We start from the raw sequence: 16,031 nt of genomic DNA, 5'->3' as shown, positions 1-16,031 counted from the left end.
TAGATGGAGTTGTTCATCTAGCAAATAGTTCAGGATTTGTGTTTTAGCAGTTAGATTAATAATTTTAGTGCAAGATGGGAAACTTTGTGTGAAATTCATGATCTTATGTAGAAATAAATTGTCATATTTTCTTCAAGGATACCTATTTTTTAATTGTTTGCAAATTTTTACCGAAGGATCATTTCCTTTGGAGATTTTGCTTGATTTTCAAATTTTAGTCTTCAATTCTGCGAATAAGATTTTGCTCCAATTTTCCTTCAAGAGATGCAATTTTCTGTTGAAATCTGGAAACACATATTGATGTGTGGAATTTGTTACAATATGCGTGTAACGACCCGGCTTCCATTGGCTGAAGTCGCTGCGGAAAAGACAAAAATACCACATAGATTTTTTTTTTAAACACTACGAGTTAAACATAAGCGGAAGCGATATAAAAATTTAACCCATTCAAAGCATTTCTATAAATCTTCATCTCAATAATTAAAATAAACTTTGTTCCCAAACAATGAAATCAATATTCCAAACCATTAAATTTTAAATCCAGCTAAAGATAGTCTTTAAACCAAATTCATCTAATTACGACTTTCGGTCATGACAAACTATGTCATTCCGAAGACTGACACCAACTCTTCCATTCCCGCATGTGTTTCGTCAGATGTTCTCTTTTGCAAATGCTCCTTCTTCAACAGTGAGTTTCATTCTTGCGAACGTACTCCACAGGCGGGATACTTAACGCGTTAGCTACAACACTGCACGGGTCGATGCGCACAACGCCTAGTATCCATCGTTTACGGCTGGGACTACTGGGGTATCCAATCCCATTCGTTCTGCTAACTTTCGTCTCTCAGTGACATTGTCGGCCCATCAGAGCGCTTTCGCCAGGTCAGGATAAAAAGTCCGGAGACCATCCATTTCTTTTTCATGCCCTTACTACTAGGGGCTCCAGGCTTAACCCTATCTAAGATGAAGGCCCTCGCCGCACCTAGCTGCTCCGGAGTTAGAATCCCTAAATCAGGAAATGCTAACCAAAGAGCAATTGGCAAAGGGAATACTCCGATGGAGCGTACTTACATTCCCTGTAGTGTAGGTGAGTTAGAGCAAAGTAAAGACAACTCTGAAAATAATAAAAATGAGTAACATAAATTTTAGTATACTTAATTCCTACTATAATGGAATAATAATGGAACATGGACTTATGTGCATTTTTCTTATCATTCAACAACAAAATAATTAGCAACGAAATTTAAAAATAATGCAAATGCATGGCATCAATCAGAATGTTCTCTCTTTTCCCCAATGATCGTGTGGCATTTCCCATCGATTCTTTTCTCACCGCTTTTTAGCCTGGCCGGTGATCATTGACCATCAAGGACCCTCCATTTCCTAATGGAACGTGATCCACGTTAGGATTTCTATCGGATCACCTTAAAGGTTCCAACAAAATGCATCGCCTACCAGCTGTCATACGCTCTTAGATTGGTCGGCTTATAGCTTTTCGCCCAAGGTTGGATCCAAGGGTTCTCCTTAGTCCTCCCTCCTATTTTTCCAATCCTAAGTATGGTATGCAAAATGTTTTTTAACAAGAATCTTTTACCACCATTCTACATATTCTATCCTTGCATTTATTTTAAGTGATTATTATCCAAATTTCATGCATCATTCTATTGGAATCTTATATAGCATATGTACAACAAATTATTTCCAAATACACATGATCAATTATACATTTCATCATTATGAGAACTAGGGTAATAAAAATCGCATTATCTTTATAATCATTATTAAGCGAGTAAATCAATGCTTTCCTTTACTTGCTACCGAACGAATTTAATGATCTTCAAAGTTAGGAGCGAATATTGTCTGCAACAAAGCCAAAAGAATGATCTAAGTTTTCACTATTAGTTCTGTATGACACCCCTAACTTTAAATCTATTCATAAGTTATCCATAAGCTAAGTATTTTACCTTTTATTTAACTTTACCAACTTTAAACTCCTAATCTATTGTCATATACATACAAATAGAACCCTTTTTTACCATACTTACATATCTACAACATCTGCAGCTAAATTATCAAAATTTCAAATAAGACGAACCAGTTTTGTGCAATTATCAAAACTGTTTTTCGCTGAAAATTAGCAAAAATCTTTAAAAATCTCAGAATTAAAAGATCTATTTATTAAAAACAATCTGTGTAAAAATCAACCCCAAATCTTTAAATTTTTTTAAACAGGACGAAGGAATTTAGTGCAATATCAAAACATGAAACTCATTAAATCCGTTTTTAAATCTGAAATCATATAAGATTCCCTTTGTAGTTTCTCATAAAGTTCTAAAGTTAACACCTTTAAATTTCTAATAGGATGAACCAACTTTATGCGATTATCAATTCAGATTTTTGGGTCAGATCTATAAATTTACAGTTTTTCCGGCAAGTATATTTTATTCTAAGTTGTTTTTTTTTAAATTTTCACCCTAATTCCTTTAAATTTTACATAAGATAAGATCAACATGTGCGTTTATCAATTTCATTTTTGCACCTACATGGGTACAAAACTTATCCCAGATCTGAGTTTTTATTATTATTATTATTATTATACAAATATTGATTCTTGATCTAATTCTATACTAATTGAAAAGAAAAACACACAAAATGAGGTGTTTCGGCACTTACCTGACGAGTTACGAAGAACCCTAGATCTTTCTTTTCTCATTCTCATTCCCTTCTCTCTTCCTCTCTTTTTTTCATTTTCTTTTCTTCCTTCCTCTCTTCTTTCTCTTTTCTCTCTCTCTCTCTCTCTCTCTCTCTCTCTCTCTCTCTCACTTGGCCGTACATCTCTCTCTCTCTTAACGTGAATTTGAGAGGGAGAGAGGGGTGTCCATCTATTTTTATAGAGAAGGGGTGGGGAAGTTCCCAATTCGGATGGGATTCTTTCCCACGAATCAAAGCTTTCCTGAATCTTTTCTTTCCTATTTTCTTTACTTTCATAAATACCATAACTCTTACGGGACACTTTTCTTTCCTCAAGTAAATAATAAATTATTAGGAAGCTTTTAGATTATATATTTTTTAAATGAAACAACCTAAAAGTTGCATAATAAGACAAAACTTGTAACTATGCTTAACCCTAATAGAAAAATAGCCATAACTTACTCAAATCACGTCTGAATCGCTAAATCTTAGGTCCATTGGATATGTATTCGAAAAACCCATCCAATGAGACCAAAATCAAGTCAAACGGACAAGATTTGATGCCTCAAAATTTAACTACAATTAAAGTGACGAAAATACGAGTTAAAATAGAATAATATGTCCATCCTACTTTATTTCGCTGTCACATCTCGTTCCCTATTGGTCGAAATCTCTCATATTTTTTTTGTCAATTAAAGCTATAAAATAAATCAAATTAAACATAGATGAAATACGGTCCATTGATTTCCATACCATCCGCTAATTAAATAATTAAGGCTTGATCGATGCTCGGATGCTACAATCTTGCTTCCATTCGAGCCTGATTGAAGATCCAAGGGGCCCAATGGTTGATCCGATGCTCCGAAAGGCTCCAATTTCAATTCTAATTCATGCGACCATCGATCAAGAGAGATCTGTAGACAAGATTTATTAACTATTAAATACTTAACGGACCCTCATAGCGTCAGTCTTTAGTCTTTACAATACGTGTTATGGATGCACAAAAAGAGAAGGGTTTTTTTTATATGTAATGGACGGGGCTAGGGATTTTGTGGGAAGGACTTGTTTTGTTGTTTTTGGGGGAGAAATGGAAGAAAAATGAGAAAGAGAAGAACTATATATATATATATATATATATATATATATGTTATAATGACAGTAATGGCATTTGTTTAGCCAGGGGAAGCTAGTCCAAGAGAGTATGATTCGTTTAGCCAGTTGGAACATAGGTTCACTAACTGGTAAGCTGAGGGAATTAATTGATACACTGAGTAGAATGAGAGTTAATATAGCTTGTCTTCAGGAGACTAAATGGGTAGGAGAAAAGGCTAGGGAAATAGAAAATACGGGTTTCAAGTTATGGTATACATGGAAGGAGAGGAATAGAAATGGTGTAGGGATCATAATAGATAAGTGCCTAAGAGACGATGTTATAGATGTTAAAAGGAAGGGTGATAGAATTATTCAAATTAAATTAGTATTAGGTGAAGAGACGATTAACGTTATTAGTGCGTCTGCCCCTCAAATATGATTAAATGATATGGATGAAGTAGTCCAAGGAATACCACATGGAGAGAAGTTATTTATAGGAGGAGATTTAAATGGTCATTTGTGAAGAACTAGTGGAGGTTTTGAGAGGATTCATGGATGATTGGATTTTGGCAATAGGAATGAGGCAGAAGATATTTTAGGATTTGCAGTGGCATATGATTTGATGTTAACAAATACTTTTTTTAAGAATAGAGATTCACACTTGATAACCTTTAGTAGTGGCAACAACTGTAGCCAGATAGATTTTATCCTCACTAGGAGAGAGGACAGAGCTGCGTGTAAAGATTGTAAAGTCATACCCGGGGAGTGTTTAGTCACACAAGATAGGCTAGTGGTGTTGGATATATGCATCAAATGTTGGAGGAGAAAAGATAAAGATGTTAGACATTCGAGGACTAGGTAGTGGGATCTCAAAGGGGAAAAACTAAAGATGTTTAAGGATAGACTGGTTAAAGAAGGACCTTGGAGTCTTGATGAGGGGACTAATATTATGTGGAATGGGATGTCTAGTTATATTAGGAAAGTGGCTAGGGATGTACTTGGAGAATCTAGAGGAAGTGGGTCACCATCTAAAGACACATGGTGGTGGAATGAGGAGGTCCAAAAGGCGATTAGGTCTAAAAGAGAGTGTTATAAATGTTTGCAGAAGTGTAGAAATGAGGAGAACATTGAGAAGTATAAATTGGCTAGAAAAGAAGCTAAGAAGGTAGTAAGGGAAGCTAGAGGCAAGGCATATGAGGATTTGTACCACAGGTTAGGGACGAAAGAGGGTGAAAAAGATGTCTACAAGCTTGCTAAGATGAGAGAAAGGAAGAGCAGGGACTTGAATCATATAAAATGCATCAAAGACGAGAATCAAAGATTGGTAGTAAAAGAAAACGAGGTTAAAGAGAGGTGGAGAAGTTACTTTGATAAGTTGTTTAATGGAGAACCTGTAGCAGTATTGTGAGAACTTGATAACGCTTCTGATGATACAAATCAGAGGTTTTTTTGTAGAATCCGAACATCAGATGTAAGAGTAGCTATGAAAAATATGAAATTAGGTAAGGCTAGGGGGCTTGGCGATATTCCTATTGAGACTTGGAAATGCTTGGGTAATGTGAGTTTGGTTAACTAGATTATTTAACAATATTTTGAAGACTAAGAAGATGTCTGATGAGTGGAGGAAGAGTACATTAGTACCTATTTATAAGAATAAAGGAGATATTCAGAGTTGCACCAATTACCGCGGAATTAAGCTAATGAGTCACACCATGAAGCTTTGGGAGAGGGTAATTGAGCATAGACTAAGAAAAGAGATTAAGGAGTCGGAGAATCAGTTTGGCTTCATGCCCGGACGATCGACTATGGAAGCTATCTTCTTGATTAGGCGGTTAATGGAGAGATTTAGAGAAAATAAAAAGGACCTTCATATGGTTTTCGTTGATTTGGAGAAAAGGTATGATAGGGTTCCCAAGAGTGTTATGTGGTGGGTCCTTGAAAGGAAAAAAATGCCTACTAAATATGTTGAAGTGATTAAGGATATGTACGATGGAGCAGTAACTAGTGTCAGTACCACGTATGGCACGTCTAGTGAGTTTCCAATTACAATATGACTGCACCAAGGATTAGCTCTAAGCCCTTATCCTTTTACGTTAGTTATGGATGAGCTTACGGAGGGTATCCAGGATGAGGTGCCGTGGTGTATGTTATTCACAGATGACATAGTATTAATCGACGAAACCAAAGCAGGAGTAAATGCTAAATTAGAGTTATGGAGAACTACTCTGGAATCTAAAGGTTTTAGACTGAGTAGTACTAAGACAGAATATATGGAATGCAACTTTAGTAATGTAAGGAGGTGGGACGAGGATGTAGTAAATATGACTGGACAGGAGGTACCTAAGAGGGATATCTTTCGCTATCTTGGTTCAATTCTACATAAGGAAGGAGAGATTGAAGAGGATGTTAACCATAGAATAAGAGCATGTTGGTTGAAGTGGAAGCTTGCCTCAGGAGTTCTGTGCCACCATAAAATCCCTACCAAGTTGAAGGGAAAGTTTTATAAGACAGCTGTGAGGCCAGCCATGCTGTACGGCTCAAAATGTTGGGCCACCAAGAAGCAGCATGTGCATAAGATGAGTGTAGCGAAGATGCGAATGCTTAGATGGATGTGCGGCCACACAAGGCTAGATATAATTAAAAATGAAGACATTCGTAAAAAGGTGGGGGTGGCTCCAATTGAGGAGAAAGATGAGAGAGCACCGCTTAAGATGGTTTGGACATATCCAACGTAGGCCTTTGGATGTTCCGGTGAGAAGAGGCGACTCGTGCCAAATTGATGGAGTAACAAGAGGTAGGGGCAGACCGAAAACAACTTGCGTAGAAACATTGAGGAAAGACTTGATAGTAGGAACATAACAGAGAACATGACCTTGGATAGGATAGAATGGAAGAAAGTGATCCATGTAGAATAACCCAACTAGAACAGTAGAATCAGGATTAGAGCCGGGTAGATTGGATTCATTTAGCCGACCCCAACTAGTTTGGGACAAAGGCTTTGTTGAGTTGAGTTGAGTTGAGTTGAGTTGAGTTGAGCACAGTAATGGCATTTGAATAAATTAATGAAATTATTGGAACCTCCTAGAGTCTCGTTTGGAATTTAACCGCTCCAGTATAATGTTGGGAATGGGAGTTAATATCTACAACCAGTCGCTATTATTTTCTATTTTCGCAATCTTTTATTTAAAGATCCCATCACTACTTGTATCGTCCCTCGAGCCATACGTTAGCAGAAGAGTCTATGGAGGAGGTTATGGCAGTGAATATTTCCGAACATTTTGGCAAAGGATCAAAATTATAGATTTATGCGGGAAAGAGATTTTATTGAAGAAAATCATAAAATCTCTAGTTTTCCTAATCTAAATTCTAATGCCAGACTTGTTGGAACATCCCTCGAACTAATGTTGAATAGATACAAAATCTTTCAAGGCCCTTAAGGTAGATGGTCATTGCATGTCCAGGCTTACACCGCTCGATTAGTAGAAAGTCCCAAATAATTGTTGATCTAAAAATTCAGTTCAAAGTCTTAATATCCAACAAAACTTGGAGTAACGATAAAAAAAAAGAAGCATCCTTTCCCTACGTGTTTAGTAGAAGAAGTTCCTTTCTTAGATACAAGTTCTCAACTCTTTATTACATGGTGAAACCTGCACATTCCTGTTACCCTGACAAATACACTATTTTCTATTCTTGTCGTTTGCTTGAAAGATTCTAGACTGCTAGACACTACAATAAATTTTTTTTGAAAGATGACAATTTTATTGATACTATGAAAGGTACACTGGGACCAGGGGTCCCAACTTACATTACATAGCAACAATTCATATTTATTTGGCCAGAAGCATAGTCCTAGGCCAGAAAGGTTACTTAAAGAAGGATACTCTGTACTATATCCACACAAACCAAAGACACAAATAGCAGACCACCCAAACCCCATAAAATCTAGCAATCTTCCTCAGGAACACCAGGCCACCCAAAAACCAAAAAGCTTTAGCACCCCCACCTTAACCTGACTAAACTATGCCGCACACTTTTCCAGTTCCTCCAGGATGTGTTGGATTAGGAAGTCCGGCATTTCGATGAGTAATTCCTCCGGAACCCATTCCAACCGACTAGGGATTTTTCTCTCGGCAATCCTTTCTTCCACTTGACAGATACCTACTACCTTATTAGCTTCCCAGTTTAGCCTCCTCTCAGCCCTTTCTTCGGCCAACAGAGATTTGAAGATAGGGTGTTTAAAAAGTGGGGAATGGATATCTCTAACCTCGCCTAACCCATTGAGGCTGTAAAAGGTAAAAGGGCAATCCTGAGCGTCTAATTTAAAGATTTTCCACTGCTTACGAAGGAAATCTTCGGTTACTTCTTTGGGCGTCGGATCTAAGATCTGGGCCCTTTCTTCATCATAATTCATCGATTTTATCCTCTTGAGAATATTCTCTAAAATCATAGTCTCAGTGAATAAACGTCTCCTTCTTCCACCGGAGCAAACAGAAGGATCACTAGAATTACCTTGGTTCTCCATTCCTGAGAGGTATATTGGTTGACCAAAACTAGAAGCACCTAATGAATCCAAACAGACTCCTTAAGCTACCCACTATTGTTCAAGATGCAAAAATTATAATGCCAAAAAACCAATTTGTGACATTACGGCTTTCCTTTCCTCGGAAACGAAGATAATTATTCATTTTCACAGCAGGATTAATGTGCCCCACCTCAAAAGTCCAAACAATAAAGATAGACACTACAATAATGAATCTACATTTTTTGAATGGTCAATAACATATCCACATTGTTACGCCTCCATCACTACTCCCTGATGGGTTTGAATCACTCTTAATATTGACTGTTATTTTGAAGGTCCTCATGATCTTTGGATTATAAATAGCTCCACGGTCTTTTAGTTACACATTATTATTTTTTTGAATGGCGTTAGTTACACATTCTTACCCCTGTGCAATTCCATTATAGAAGGTCACTAATTTCCTAATCTAAATTGTAATATCAGACCCGTTGGAACATCCCTCGAACTTCTGTTGAAAAAATACAAAGTATTTCAAGGCCCGTGAGGTAGATGGTCATTAATAGAGCAGGAAGGCCTAAACACCCATAGTGATAATTTGAGTGGAAGGCGACTTGTCCAATATTTTTGGTTGGCCTTGATCTTTGTATCTTTCCATGTCATTTGTTTGGTATGATTTTGGGTGGAAGGGGACTTGTCAAATATGATTGCTTGGCCTTGCTTCAAAGTCCACACCCTTGCTCATATTTATTAGACATCTGGGATTCATTTAGAGGGACTGCTATTTCTTTTTTTGCATACAGTAGCAAGTCATGTAGCTGATTTATTCACTAGAGAATGCAAGATTTAAAATCATTTTTTTAACTTTTTTTGACATATACATTATACTCTGAATGCCAACAGTAATTTATAATTTTAGCTTAAATTATGTGAGTTCTAACCCTTCCTGTTATTGGCTCTTTCAGCTGATCCGGAAACGCCTCAGGGCTATCAACGAATCTCGTGCACAAAAGCGCAAGGTAGTTAAATAGAATTTTCCTTTCCCCATACAATTTGTTCCACTGGTTATACTATATTTGTATCCTCTTTGCATTTTTAGGCCCTTTTTCTTTGGTTTTTTAAAGTAACTTGAAGTTTCATGCTGTAAACTATGTGTTGATGTTGTGCACCAGGGTGGTCAAGTTTATGGAGTCCCTCTTGCGGGACCCTTATTAATCAAGCATGATGTTTTTCCTGAACAAAGGCCGTGTGGTGAAGATTTTCGGAAGAAATGGATTGAGGTCTATCCTTAAGCACCATTCCTTTTTCCCCTTCTCCAAAAGAACCTAATGAAGTTTAGAAAAATGGAGTGGTTCTTGCTTTAACTACTCTACATTTTTTCTGATGTACTGCCTTATTTTAGTCTCAGAAAAAGTTTGGCACTCCTTAAGGTACTGATCCACTGTTATCCATAGTGGGAATAAAGGGAGCAACATGGGACCTGCCCATGTTATGCGTGCAACCACTGATTCTGGTCAATGGAAGTGTGAACTTGTGTTTTGAGGAGTGCTGAATTGGAGCTCTTTCAATTGTTGTTTTTTGTGCTTGTTTTGTCTTTCTGATCCAATTGGTGCTATTAGTCTGTTTTGTTGTGTGTTTGTTTCCATTATCTTCCTGCTAATCAATTTTTAATTGGTTCAATGAAATTGTTCATCTGTATTCTCTACTTAAAATAAAAGGAAAAGTGAAATAGATGAGGGGGATTCTGAAATGCAATGTCCTCAACTCAAATCTTGTCACAGACTTTTTTTTTCCCCCTCTTTCCCTTGCATTTCTAACTTTCCTTTTTCTCTCTACTATATCTTCCAAGATCATGGAAGCAGTCCTGACTGATTTAGTTATTTACTCTATGCTTACTTGGGGTGGGGGTGGGGTTCCATGAAGTGTCTCACGGGCTACTTTTTTTTTTTTTGGGATCTTGTTGATATTCTGATTCCCAATTATGTGGGTGCCATTCCAAAGGGGGTCACTTATTCTAAATTCTGTCATGAATTAGGTTTTGTAAAAGGTCTAGAATTCTAGATATTACTTCATCAGGTTCTTCAGAAATAGCTGAATATTTCTTCTCCAGAAGTTCCCTGAATGCTTTGGGCTGCTGTTGCTAGGCTTGGGAAATGTTATTTATCCTTCTGATAGAAGGTACAAAGAGATAGTCAAATAAGACTAAATTTTATTCCTCCTGACAATGTCAGCTCGCAATCAACTACGGCTTGAACTGCAACTGTTGCATCCGTTCCAACTATAGGTAGAGTTTTCGCCTTTATTCAACCTTCTGCTTATCCTGAATCCCTGCAAAACATTGCAGACGTGTGAGGTCGCACTGGTATCAACACACCAGGAATACCATGAATCAGTTGGCTTTTGTCCTCGGTCGACAAATCCTAGACAATGCTGTTGTAGCTAATGAGGTGGTAGATCTTTTTGCAAATCCTGGGAGGGAAGGGGTCGTGTATAAGTTGGATATGGAAAAGACACATGGCAGAGTGGAATGGGAGTGTTTGGACTACTTGCATGTGCTGTTTTTTATTCTTGGGACTTTAGATTGTGCCGATCTCTTTGGGATTGTTATGTTTCTTTTTCTCCCCCACACTCCTATCAAAGTCCATGCAACTGGATTTCTTAGTCATGCAAAGCCAGCTAATATGCGCCTTCCAAACAAAGCTCTCAGTGCTTCTCAAACGAATATGAAGTCCTCCTAGATGATTTGGAATTTTGGATGCCCGGAATCAGTGTTTCAAAATGCAGATGTGGGTCAAAACACGGCCAAAGAAAATCCTAGACGACTTGGCATGATGTGGTCGAGTACTCGGTGGATGCGGTCATAACTTGGGAGAGTCGAAGGAGTTTTTATTGGCTTTGTAGGACAAGATTCGGACATGGAAACAAAACGCGGAACGCTGCCAAGGTAAAAGGGAGTCGAATAGGGGGAGTCCACGATGACACGGTGGAGTTTTAAAAGTTAAAACCATGCCCAGTATATTGAAAGTACAGTCTAGGGTGTCTATCACATGGCCCTTTCTTATGCGCAAACCCCTAAGCAAAATCAATACATCATTCTGATATTTTGTCAAATGGCATGACTTTCTATCATTTTCTTTTATTATGTTTTTATTGTAGTAAAAAATGATAGAAAATGACACCATTGATTTGAATTTCAACGAATTGTTCTTCTTTGTTGGATTTAATGCCTTGATGCCAGTCCATGTTCTATTGGCATGAAGATCATTTAGTTGTAGCTCTGTTTTCAGAGATTTGATGATTACTGGATGTAAAACATTTGGTTCACACCTTATTGTAGCATGCATACTGGAACGATGAATGCTATAACTGTAATTATATCATCTTACCAAGTTAAAGCCATCCATTTCCACAAACGCACACACAAAAAAAATACACCAAGTTAAAGCCATCAATCATGCAAGGGCGGTTGTTGTTCCAACTAAATGCTCATCGTATTACCAGAAGCCCAGTCACAGCTCCTCTAATACAACATTCTGATTTTTTTTTCTTTCTTTTTTTACAGGACCTATCGCAACAACATAAGCAACTGCGTTCTTTGGCTGATCATGCCCCTCATGGTTATAGGAGTAAATCCCTTTTTGAAGTTCTTATTCGACATAACGTTCCTTTGCTGAGAGCAACTTGGTTTATCAAAGTCACTTATCTCAATCAGGTGGCAGACCCCCTCTTAAGCTCAAACTTTTATTTTCCTTCATGGTCTTTTTCTACTTGTCTTTTATGCTGTATAGGAACCATGCCAATCAAAATTACTGCTATATGCAGGTACGGCCCGCCTCCACCAGTGTTTCTCCTGGCACACCAGATAAGTCGCAGCTATCCCGCTCCGAACTCTGGACGAAAGATGTTATTGAATGCTTGCAGTATCTCTTGGACGAATTCTTTCAAAAAGATGGTTCTTTTTGCACACCACACAGTAGGGATCAATCATACCAGACACTTTTGTCTGGTTTTTTTTTTTTTTTTTGAATAGTACTTCTGTCTGGTTCTGTACAACACAAAACTGATTCATTGCAGTTATTCCTGATGGCGAGGAGCCTGCGCTGCAGTTCAAATGGTGGTACATGGTGCATATTTTACAATGGCACCACGCAGAGGGGCTTCTTCTTTCGTCTCACATCATTGAGTGGGTTCTCAATCAACTCCAGGTTATTGATTGTCCTGTCAAGGCAAAAGTTAAACTTTAGATAAATATTTTTTTGTTTTGTAAGTTAACTAACTTTTTAAAACCAAGGTTTTAAATTCCGGTTTCGATTTCGGTTTCCGAAACCGAAATTTTGGCCGAAATTCAGTAAAAGAAAAGCAAATTTCAAAGTTATGCTGAAATTTTAGCCGAAATTCTGGAAAAAAAATGTAAAAACTCACAATTTCCTGAAATTTCGGCCGAAATTACCAAAATTTGGGACTCTGGCTGAAATTTCGGTTTCATTTGGTTTCGGTTTCGGTTCAACCAAAATCCGAAATTTCAGCCGCAATTTTGGTATTTCGGCCAAAATTTTAAACCATGTTTAAAATATTTTCTGTAATTGTTTCACGAGGACTGAGTGTATGATTTTAATGTTTGTCTGATGGATGCTTCCAGGAGAAGGAATCAATTGGGGTTTTGCAGTTACTTTTGCCTATTGTATTTGCTATAATAGAGAGCATCACATTATCACAGACATATGTACGGATGCTCGCGGAGATAGCTGTTCGTTCTATACAAGATCTTTCTCCACGCGGCACATGTTTAGGAGATAGCTCTGGAAGGCCCCACATTATCTCTTCTCTGGTTGAGATGCTCCGGTTTTTTATGCTTTCTGTACCTGATACATTTGTTGCTTTGGATTGCTTTCCTCTTCGGGAACTTGTTAAGATGTACAATGGCGAAGGGCAAGATATATATCGACGATATTTATCCTTCGGACATGTTACGTCATCTGTTCAGAAAAGGGCTGCTAAGCTGGCAATGGCTGTAAGCCCTGGTCTTCAAGGTCATGGTGTGGCCAAAGTTGTACAGGCCTTAGATAAAGCTTTGATTATAGGTGATATCCAAGGCACCTATAATTGTCTATTTGAAAATTTGTGTGAAGGTGACATTGAAGAACGGTGGATTGCAGATGTGAGTCCGTGCATACGGTCATCGTTGAAATGGATTGGGACAGTCAGCCTCTCAGTGATTTGCTCTGTGTTTTACCTTTTTGAGTGGGCTACATGTGATTTTAGAGATTGTCGTGTTGCCTTGCCACATGATATTAAATACACTGGTAGAAAAGATTTTTCTCAAGTGTACATTGCAGTTCTCCTGTTGAAACTTAAGATGGAAGATATGTGTGGCTCATTACATTCCAAGAAGGCCAATCCTTCAGAAGCCAGTCTCCTTGTTAAAGGTCCTACCCTACATGATAGTTTGGATGGGAACAAGAATACATCAGATATTCTTCAAAGTCCGGGCCCACTGCACGACATTGTGGTATGCTGGCTAGATCAGCATGAAATAACGAGGGGTGAAGGCTTTAAGCGCCTTCAAATGCTTATTACGGAACTTATTCGTTTTGGCATCTTTTATCCACAGGCCTATGCAAGACAGTTGATAGTTAGTGGAATTATGGATAAGAAAGAAACTCCGGCTGATATGGACAGGAAAAAGAGACACTATCGAATTCTAAAGCAATTGCCCGGGCACTATCTATTTAATGCTTTGGAAGATGCAAAAATTGCTGATGGCCCATTACTATTAGAGGCCATGCATGTTTACTCCAATGAACGTCGCCTTGTGCTTCACGGACTTTGCAATGGGTACTTTGATAATTCAAAGAAAGGAACTGACAATTCATTGAATTTTGCTCAGCCAAAACAAAAAAATTACTCAATTACTGGAAGGAATGGGGTTCCACTAGGTAAAACAACGGTGCAGGTTGCAGAGTTGAAAGCTGCCATTTCAGTTTTGTTGCATCTTCCAAGTAACTCTTCTACACACATCGATTCCAGACCTAATGAGTCTCAAGGGAATCTTAAGAGGCCTATCGGGTCACTTAGTACGATGATTGATGTGGCAGAAGGAACAACACCTGGCTGTGAAGAATGTAAAAGAGCAAAGAGGCAAAAGTCAGGTGAGGAAAGGAGTTCCCTCCTTCTAGGGTTCTCAACAAATCCATCAGATGATGAAGACACATGGTGGATGAGGAAGGGATCTAAATCCCTTGAGTCATTCAAGATTGACCCACCTCTGAAGTCAACCAAGATTGCATCGAGAGGAGGTAGGCAAAAGAATGTGCGCAAAACTCAAAGTCTAGCACAATTAGGATCTGCTAGGATTGAGGGTAGCCAGGGAGCATCTACTAGCCATATATGTGATAATAGAATAAGCTGTCCCCACCGCAGAACTTGTATGGAAGGAAAAATTCCAAAATCAATGGATATTGTTACAATTAGAAAAGCTTTTAAACGGTTGCGATTACTTGAAAAGAGGTCCATTACACTTTGGTTAGTTGCTTTAGTTAGGCAGCTTGTTGAAGGGTGTGAAAAGGATGCTGCCAAGGTGGGCCAATGTACCGGGCCATTTTCGCCCGCAATCGACGAGAGAAATGCTGTTAGGTGGAAACTTGGTGAAGACGATTTATCCTTCATACTTTATTTGCTGGATGTTTCTTCTGACTTATTTTCAGCCGTGAAGTTGCTGCTATGGTTGCTACCGAAGGCTCTCACTAGTCCAAATCTTACCATCCATGGTGGGAGAAATGTTTTAGTGCTTGCCAGGAATGCGGAAAGCCATCCTTGTGATGTAGGGGAGGCTTTTATGTTATCATGTATAAGAAGGTATAACTTGTATTTTCTTCTTTTCTAATTTATATTTCTTATAATTGCTTGTAAGATTCATGTTTCAGATGTCCTGGTAGAAGATATTTGCGATTTTTTGCCTTTTATTTTTTGAGAATCAACTTTGGTTTCTGCAATTTGTAGCTGTGCTTGTATTCAAAAAATTCTCCTTCATGTGGTACACCTTGTTTCTTAGATAATCTGTTTTCTATTATTTATTTGTGTCTATAATCTTATGTACTTTCTTTTCCTTCGTTTATGTGGTCTTTATGTTCCGTGTTTGCTTTTTCTTTATCTTTTCCTAATTAATGTTCATTATATATTTCTCTTTAGTCGAATGTCATAAGCCAACTGCTTTGCTATGGATATTCATGCGAAGAAAATAAAAACTTGGCACATGTACATGTGGCACATATTTGATCTTGCCATTAATTAAACAGGGCTTGATTGTAGGATTTTGGGTTTTTGCTAAATGGTTCGTTTCATTTCTTTACCTTTTTTTTTATTGATTCTCCCTTTGGATCTAAGATGTGATAGTAAGGGTTAAGTGGATTTAATTTTTCTCTTTCTGTTGTAATTTTTCAACATTGATTGCCATGTTTTGAAGCTGAACATGCCGTTGATCTCGCCAGTTTAGAATTCATTTCAGTTCTTTACTTTTTTTATTGATTTCCCTTCCTTTGGATCTAAGATGAGATTGTTAGTAAGGGGTTAGTGGATTTAATTTTTCTCTTGCCGTTTTAATTTTTGAACATTGATTACCATATTTTGAAGCTGAACTCATTGATCTCCCCAGTTTAGAATAACTGCATAGACGTTTTTGGGCCTAAAGAAGAGTACAAAATGTTGTCAGCTTCACAGTTTTGGAAATGTG

General features: G+C 37.8%; 1 protein-coding gene across 2 annotated transcripts in view; it reads left to right on the top strand.

Annotated features, from left to right (window-relative positions):
• The window catches only part of LOC143882273 (mediator of RNA polymerase II transcription subunit 12-like), a 70,147-nt gene that overhangs the window by 32,271 nt on the left and 21,845 nt on the right, over positions 1 to 16,031 (top strand). The window contains exons 6-11 of one of the 2 annotated variants that reach the window (XM_077385784.1): positions 9,268 to 9,321; positions 9,475 to 9,582; positions 11,865 to 12,014; positions 12,125 to 12,275; positions 12,377 to 12,507; positions 12,942 to 15,157. In XM_077385784.1, coding sequence (XP_077241899.1) covers positions 9,268 to 9,321; positions 9,475 to 9,582; positions 11,865 to 12,014; positions 12,125 to 12,275; positions 12,377 to 12,507; positions 12,942 to 15,157 — 2,810 coding nt within the window. Of the gene's footprint in view, positions 1 to 9,267; positions 9,322 to 9,474; positions 9,583 to 11,864; positions 12,015 to 12,124; positions 12,276 to 12,376; positions 12,508 to 12,941; positions 15,158 to 16,031 lie in introns of those variants that run through there. The other variant, XM_077385785.1, reaches the window with a different exon arrangement.

This window comes from Tasmannia lanceolata, unplaced genomic scaffold, assembly GCF_043159265.1.
Source record: "Tasmannia lanceolata isolate RefF3 unplaced genomic scaffold, GAP_Taslan_0.1 ptg000007l, whole genome shotgun sequence".
Lineage (NCBI taxonomy): Eukaryota > Viridiplantae > Streptophyta > Magnoliopsida > Canellales > Winteraceae > Tasmannia > Tasmannia lanceolata.
The sequence above is the reverse complement of the archived record's forward strand: the minus strand, read 5'-3'. Positions and strand labels throughout refer to the sequence as shown.